A 7,690-nucleotide genomic window follows, 5' to 3' on the forward strand; every position below is an offset into this window, starting at 1 on the left:
GGAGCTGGCTGCAGCCGCAGCCTCGCTGAGGGTTAAGGTCACTGCCCCCAGCGGGAAGCTGACCCGGGACATTTGAGCCCAACACACCCCTGAGTTAAACCAAAACAGCACCTGCCCCTGGGGCACCTGCACCCACCCATGTGCTGCAGTCACTCACGGGCAGCAGCACTGTCCCCAAACAGCTGCCATGGCGGGGCACCAGCCCAGGGGGACTGGGCCAGGACAGAGCACCTTCATCCCCACTCACCCTCACCGAGCCAGAGAGGACACCAGAAGGGGCAAGCAGTTACTGCCCCAACCCCATCTGCTTCACACTTAGAGGTAAGCCAAGAGGAGACAAGAAGCACTACCTGTAGGAGTGTGATTGACATGCAGGGCCTTGGTAAGAGATCCAATTTACTCATTTGTTTTTTAAAAAAAAAGTAAAAAAGCAATTGGCTAGCATGCAACATTACATTGTCAGTAAAAAAAAAAAAAAAAAAAAAAAAAAGGCTGTAGGCACAGGGCTCACCTCGGCCATTGTATCCTTCTTCCCTGTTCCTTCCTGCCAGCACACACCACGTAGATTATTGGGAGCTGACGTAGGCTGGAGCAGAAGGACACGAGCTGCTGCCTGTGACATTAATGACCTTAGAAGAGAGAAGGCTCAAGACAATTTCTCACAGTCCTGCTTCATTTAGGGTCACAGAACTAACACGAACCAGTTTAGGTCCTTTAATCTGTCCAAGACAGGGTGCTGAAGCACAAATGATAAAACATTCTGCATTTTTACAGCAAAAATGCTACAGAAGTTTATAGGAAAAAAAATATTTTTGTACATGGGTAAAACATTATAAATTCAAGACAACTCACAGACAAAGGCTAAACTCCCACAGCTATCGCTCATTTTTTAAAAAGTTCATTTGAATAGGCAAGCAGTCAAAATGGCTTGCTCTCTCTTCCTTGAAATGAAAATTGTATCTTCCAAGTGGCTCACAGCACTGCTTTGCATCTTGGAATGTCCTCCAAAGGCTCCGCCAAGATAAAAGGAGAATAAAAACCCCCGGAGTCCTTTCAGATAGTCTCAGAGAGCAGGAGAAGGGAAAGAAAAGGGGAAGTTTATTCAAACTTGATCTTCTTCCCTTGCGGCTTGTGATCTCCACCTCCTCCTCTGCCTCCTCGGAAGCCACCTCCTCTACCTAGAAAGAAAATTAGGCCAAGAAGCAGAGTTACAGGTATCCCTGCACAGGTATCACTGCCCTTCCAAACCCATCCCGATTCACATCAAGCATGCTCTGGCAGCACTACACCATAATCCCAAGCCATTCTTGGGATTAACTTTTAAACACACCCCCTTAGAAGAGCAGCATTTATCTCCTCTTACCTCCAAATCCTCTGCCACCACCTCTGCCACCAAATCCACCTCTTCCTCCTCGGCCTCCTCCTCCTCTGCCGCCACGACCACCAAATCCACCGCCACGTTGAAATTCACCCTTTGGCTTGGCAAAATCAAGGATCACTTTGTTTCCATCTATCTCTCCATCCTCCATGGCTTCTTTAGCTGCTTTGGCATCTTCTGGGGAGCTGAAGTCCACAAACCCAAACCTAGGAAACAGGTTGAGAGAGACAGTCAACCTCTGCAAGCTATAGCACCACCTACAGGCACTCGACAGCAATCCCTTCAGAAACAATCGCCTGCACTTCTGCAACCACACAGGGATCAGGATGGTGTTACTTGTAGAACAGCAGTGGCTAATCACAATCGATGGGAGCCCCGTTGTGAGTTTGCCAGTACTGAACAGTTAATATTCTTCTCGTGCGAATCCATAGGCTGCCACGGATTTGTTGGCAGGAAGGAGCTCATTGAGAAGTGAGCACACGCTGCCCTCTACAAACAGACCCGACGCTGTAAGCTTGCTCTCTGCTTCCATGCAATTTACTGGCTTCAAAGAATCACCCACATGAGCATTAGAAACACCCCACACCACAGAAATTAGTTGAAAGTGAAGTTTTTTGTAGGAACTGAACTAATCCCAGGTTGATGTTTATTTAGCATACCCTTTAGATGATCCAGTGTCCCGGTCTGTGACTATTCTAGCACTTATAGAGCCTTCAAATGATTCTTTTAGCGTCTCCTCTGTAGTGTCCTCAGAAAGGCCTCTGACAAACAATGTTTTGCTTTGTTCTACGGAAAGAGAAACATTCAGAGATGATTACATCTGAGCAAGGGAACCATCGGTTTCTTAACATCACATCCAGCTTGCACTACAGGCTCCTACAACAGCTCACGGGGCCAAGGGCTTTGTTTTGAAGTAACAGCTCAGGCACTTAAACAAGTCCTTGAAAACTTTTTCAGGACTACAGTTAGAACCTGATGTCGAAGTATCTCAATCAGCCAATCTGGTACTGTCAAACATTTTTTTCTCCCCCCCCCTTTTTTTTTTTTAAAGAAATGCTTGCATCTTATCAATAGGGATACTAACTGGACAGACACTGCTGGATCAGCACTTGACTATCTAGAGGACTTCGGCAAGAGTTTCATCAGCATTTCAGATAATCAGTCATCATATCCAGCACACTTGCTCATGATGCAAGTCCTTCACTCCACAGGCATGTTTTGGGTTTTTTTTGTTTTGTTTTTTTTAAAAAGCAGCCCTAAGTTTGTGTGAATAGTACGCTCCTGCCACAGCTGTCTCAAGATCAAATGATCAAACATGGAACACTTACGATTAAATCCTCCTCTTGCGTTCATGTTCCCTTTCTGCCATGCTGGTGAACTGAATTCCAGTCTGATTGCTCTGCCTTCAATCTCTGTGTTATTACAGGAATTCAACGCCTCTTTGGCATCCTCAGTTGTGGGAAATTCTACAAACGCATACCTATTCGGAGAGGAAGATTTCAGTCAGCCTGGAGCACAAGGGATCTGTGAAGGTAAGTCAATCGCAATGCCAACTCAGCAGTCAGGAGAAAGGCACAACATACCCTTTAGGCCTGCCCTGGTTGTTCTGTGGCATCTTGATAGAAGAAGCTTTCTTAAACAGTTCTTGGAGAGTCTCTTCTGAAGCAGCGTATGAGAGGTTGTTGACAATTAGAGTCTTTGACTCCCGCTCTCCACCTCCTCCTGTGGAGGAAACTCAGTGCTGTAGGTGCAAGTTTGGAGAAGAGCTCTCTCTTCCTCTAGGCACAACATTCCCTCTAGGGTGAAAGTAGTTGTTGCTCCCTCCTCACCTCAAGGTGAGGCACAAGGCTAAGGGCAACGCTTTTTTTGTCACCTAGTTGTCCCCTCTTGTCTGAAACATGCAGTAGAGGCATGAAATGCATAAGGTCCCTTCCTGATACCTTACAGTTTTCTCAAGTTGTTCTATCCCTCACAAACTTCAGAAACAAGTGCAACTAAATCCTAAATGTCATTTGCATGCACATTGTTAGTCTGGAAAAGTACCTTTCTGATGGTCTTGATGGCTCTTCTCACCAATGAAGTCAATGACCATGGCTCGACCATCAATCTCTGAGCCCTGCTTCTCCTCCAGGGCTTTGTTCGCTTCAGCTTCTGTTTTAAATTCAATATAAGCCATCCTACAGCACAGAAAAGAACTAAGTAAATGCCTCCTTCCAGGAATAACTACATTCATGGAGGTGGGGAGAAGGATGTGGAAGAAAAATGCTTCAAAAACGAGCATTTTCAGTACACCTAATGCAGCAGGCCCCTTAAGGTAGCTTAAGGACACGAGCTTATCAAAACATGCCTGAGGTCTGAGGAACAGCAAACATTTAACAGTCCTCTCAGCTACATACCCTTTGCTGTTCCCTTCCTTGTTCATTACTATTCGGATTTCTAGTGCGTTTTCAAACACTTCTCTCATTTCATCTTCAGTTAAGCGGTAAGGCAGATTCTTCACGAACAGTGTTCTAGCATCTCTCTCTGCAAAGAGAGAAAAAAAGTTACTTTCACATTACCAGCTAAAAATCCCTTCTCATCTATGCTGCCAGTTCAGTGAGAATGAGTTCATCCAGCAGAAAATAAACCACAAGCATTCATTTTCAGAAACTGAAAAAGCAACTATTATGACAGTTAATTAGGCTGCCATTGTACTTCTCTTAAGGGCATCAAGTTCTGAAAACAGGTCCTAAAGTTTCAGCAAGAGCCACATTTCCTCCTCAGACCCCCCCAACATAAGCTGTTTCTTGGGATCATGTTTCCAGATATACTAGCCTGAACATGCCCATCTGCATATTAGCATTTGAGAAACTGTTTATAACATAACAGGAATATCTGCCTTAAAAGGCAGAATAGCAGCAATCAAGAATACTGCAAGCCTGCTCCAAGGCCTGATTATGACAACTCTTCTTTGACGTGCATGGGTAGTCAAGAGTTATGGGCCATACCCTTCTTATTTTCTTTCATTGTTTCCTTGCTCTTTGCTTTTTCCAGTTTGATTTCCAAACCCATTAACTTCTTCCCGTTCAGTTGGAGAGCTTTATCCAGATCTTCAGCAGATGAAAAGTCTACGTAGCCGAATCGCCTGAAAGAAGAGTAACCTTACTATTTAAGCTGATCTATATCTCTAGTAGCAGACAACCCAAACAGAAACCCAGAACCAGAGAGGTCCCCACTGGCCCATATAACCAAAACAACAGTAGAGAACAGCAGCTCTGTACTCAAGAGGTAGCTCTCCCTTTAGGGAGATGCTGTCTGAAAAACCTGCAAGCCAGGGAAGTACTACACCATTATCAGTACTGTGCTTCTTCCAGCTCCCATGTACTCAAGCAACCACCCCAGCATCTCAAAGGCAACCAGCATCACCTCTCCAAACACATTACTGCTGACTAAAATAAGCATCAAATTATACTGATGAACTCACTTGGAAGCACCAATTCTGACATCTAAAACTTCAATATTTTTCTTCCCAAAGAATTCTTTGATGCCAGTCTTCAGTTCTTCATACTCCTTGGTGGGGACCAAATTTCCCACAAACAGGGAGAAAGCTGAAGTGGGGCCTTTAAATGAAAAAATAATGAAGTGGGTTTTTTTAAGGCAGTTAAAAGAACTAGAAGGCAGACTCCAGACAGCTTTAGCACATCAGTTTATGCTCAGAAGTGACATCATACTTCAGTATTAAGTCCCTTATAAGCATCATTTGTGCTGTGAAAAAAGCCTGCTCAGCATCCTGTCCCTTCCAGGTTATGTGCCTCACCCAACAGTCCAATAACAGTCCATCAAACAAGCATCATTTCATGATCCCACACCACTTACCGTCTGTCTTCTTTTTCTTGGCCTCTGGTGCACTTTTATTGGCCATTTCTTTCTTCCTCTTTCCAGGTGCTTCCTTGACAGGTTCTGTGATAGAGAACATACACAACTGAAATAAAAGTACAAACCAACTTTTCCTATACTGGATCAATACGGGAGCTTTAATCTTCACACCAGTCATACACAAACCTCCTCTTGTCACTACAGCAACTGTTCCTCAGTCCAAAACACCATGATAGGACAAAAATTTTGCTTAGGCATCTTTCCTTATGGTGTCAATGACATTTAAACTCACTTTCATCCTCACTTTCCTCCTCGGCATCCTCTTCATCCTCCTCCTCTTCATCATCCTCTTCATCCTCCTCCTCTTCATCATCCTCCTCTTCAGAGTCTGCCTTGGCTTTCACTGGTGCGGCCTTTGCTGGAGTAGGTTTCTTCACTTGAACAGGGGTTGTGTCCATGGCTTCATCTTCAGACTCTAAAACAAGGCGAGTGCAAGATTTCAGATACGTTCAAGATTAAGCCCCCTTTTGAAACTGAGAAATAAAATCTTGTGAAGTAAAACTGTGTTTTTCATGCCGCCCTGTCTGTATGTTCTGAGGAAAGGAGTTTAAGATATTTAGTGTTTATTAAAGCTGCCTCTCCCTCAAGTTTTACTGCATTAAAAAAATCAATACCTGTTCCCCAAGAGTAAAAGCAAGTTTTACTAGCAATAGGGAAATAAACACCCACACTAGTAGCCAGCTAAAATCAGCTGGGCACTACATGGTCACACACACTCACTCTGCATCACTCCCACTAATCCATGAAGTTACTCCTCCTCTAGCTCCCTTTAAGAATTTATTAGTTCTATATCTTCTAAATTTTTTTTGACAGTAAAAGTTTTTTTAAATCCCACATACCATCATCTTCCTCATCCTCATCCTCCTCCTCATCATCATCATCATCCTCCTCTTCTTCAGATTCTTGCTTTGCTGGCACAACTGCAGGCTTTTTGGCTGGTACTGCTGCTGGCTTTTTGGCTGCAGGCTTCACAGGCATTGCCGGTTCCTCTTCTTCATCTGCAACAGCACAGCAAATGTTTACCCATACCACTCAGCTTTCACACTCAAGCAAAGTACTTTTTTTTTTTTTTTTTTTTTAAGATTTTGGCAAAGTTTGGGAAAGAATGATCAGGAAACTCAAAGATGCTTTACATGCTGCATGTAATGCAGCTGCAACCCAAGTTCTCCAAAATTCACCGATTCCCCACCTTTCCTTCCTCACCACCTTTAATCAACGAATCCCCCTCTCAAGAGTGTTAAATCATACTCAGCTTCAAATTCAGCAACTTGATGGGACCAACTTTCATTGTATGAGGATGAACACCTATTTCAGAAGTAACTTACCAGAATCTTCTTCCTCATCATCCTCCTCATCCTCATCATCTTCCTCATCCTCATCATCTTCCTCCTCACTCTCTTCCTTCTTGGCATTCTTTCCATTTTTCGCTCCTTTGGTTAGGACAGCAGCCTTTTTAGGTGATGGAGCAACAGCCTTTTTAGCTGGAGTAGCCACAGTCTTCTTGGCAGGTGTAATTGCCTTTTTTGCAGGAGTAGCGGCCTTCTTCATGGGGGTAGCAGCCTTCTTGGCCGGTGTAACTGCTGCTTTTTGCTGTTTCTTCTGAGGGATCATCTAAAACATACATTAGTGTAAGAGTCTTATGCTGGCCCTTTAAAATTACTTTAATGTCAGACAAATACATAGCAACTGCAATCTAAAGCATATCCTTCTGACAGACTTAAGTTTCTTTTGAATAACCTTAATTGCCCATTCTGTTGAATTAATAAAGCCCAAACCCAGCTTTATCATGCTTTTAACAGACTACTTATGAAACATTAAAGCATCTACAAATTCCCTGGTCCTGAAGCAAGACTAGTGACCTCTCTAGTAGCATTCAGTAGCTTGAAATTTTTAGTCTTGCACATTATTTGCATGTGATAAATCACTTATTGCTGATGCTCTACTAGAGTAATTAATCATCCACTTGCTCATGAGTACTAGGAACAACTTTAAGATCCCAGCAGTCCTTCCAAAGCCTGGAAGTATAGACTTAGCAGCTAAGCTAGTTTTCCCCACGTTGCTCTCTTATGAAATCCAGTTTATTCTTCAGCCACAGTTAACTGACAAGACACCAATAGTTTATTAATGTTGATTCCCTGTCACATACTACGTGCCCCCCCCCCCGCATGACATTTTGTAACACGTGCATCCTGTCGACTTCATTTCTAGACTGATCACCTCTTCTCCGCTGCTCTCCTCTAGCTCGGAGGACTCTTCTTCCTCGCTTTCCTCGACCTTTTTGGGGGGAGGAGCCATTTTTTTCTGTTTGGCCTGATTCTTGGGAGTCTGCAAGAGAGCGCGAGCCGTGAGGCGGACTCCCGTTTCTCCACTCGGCAGCGAGCAGCACGGCCACGCTCC

General features: G+C 44.0%; 1 protein-coding gene and 3 non-coding genes across 5 annotated transcripts; all 4 read right to left on the reverse strand.

The window, feature by feature from the left end:
* Positions 1 to 496: 496 nt before the first annotated feature.
* NCL (nucleolin) lies at positions 497 to 7,615 on the reverse strand. Of its 2 annotated transcripts, none has more exons than XM_009634368.2 (14): positions 7,511 to 7,615; positions 6,619 to 6,904; positions 6,133 to 6,291; positions 5,526 to 5,708; positions 5,234 to 5,317; positions 4,842 to 4,977; positions 4,366 to 4,502; positions 3,775 to 3,901; positions 3,422 to 3,555; positions 2,962 to 3,097; positions 2,707 to 2,858; positions 2,038 to 2,164; positions 1,364 to 1,584; positions 497 to 1,178 (listed from the first exon to the last, which is right to left on the reverse strand). In XM_009634368.2, the coding sequence occupies exons 1-14, from the start codon at positions 7,586 to 7,588 to the stop codon at positions 1,099 to 1,101; spliced, it is 2,040 nt and encodes a 679-aa protein (XP_009632663.1). In that variant the 5' UTR covers positions 7,589 to 7,615; the 3' UTR covers positions 497 to 1,098. The 2 variants fall into 2 exon arrangements, with proteins under 2 accessions (XP_009632663.1, XP_035745905.1); XM_035890012.1 differs by having other exon boundaries at positions 2,962 to 3,100; positions 7,511 to 7,614.
* Positions 1,713 to 1,852, reverse strand: LOC118451836. The gene has a single exon (XR_004841412.1). It is a non-coding gene; the product is annotated as a small nucleolar RNA SNORA75 (small nucleolar RNA).
* Positions 2,476 to 2,552, reverse strand: LOC118451839. Its single transcript, XR_004841415.1, has one exon. It is a non-coding gene; the product is annotated as a small nucleolar RNA SNORD20 (small nucleolar RNA).
* Positions 5,055 to 5,124, reverse strand: LOC118451838. Its single transcript, XR_004841414.1, has one exon. It is a non-coding gene; the product is annotated as a small nucleolar RNA SNORD82 (small nucleolar RNA).
* Positions 7,616 to 7,690: the final 75 nt, after the last annotated feature.

Source organism: Egretta garzetta, unplaced genomic scaffold, assembly GCF_000687185.1.
Source record: "Egretta garzetta isolate BGI_Z169 unplaced genomic scaffold, ASM68718v1 scaffold172, whole genome shotgun sequence".
NCBI classification, from domain to species: Eukaryota; Metazoa; Chordata; class Aves; order Pelecaniformes; family Ardeidae; genus Egretta; species Egretta garzetta.

Excerpts from the sequence above, each read along its gene's own strand:
- NCL (XM_035890012.1), bottom strand. The coding sequence starts at position 7,588 with ATGGCTCCTCCCCCCAAAAAGGTCGAGGAAAGCGAGGAAGAAGAGTCC. Across the intron at positions 6,905-7,510 it reads AGGAGAGCAGCGGAGAAGAG|ATGATCCCTCAGAAGAAACA; the intron begins GTGATCAGTCTA and ends TGTATGTTTTAG. Across the intron at positions 4,978-5,233 it reads CAAGAAAAAGAAGACAGACG|GCCCCACTTCAGCTTTCTCC; the intron begins GTAAGTGGTGTG and ends TTTCATTTAAAG.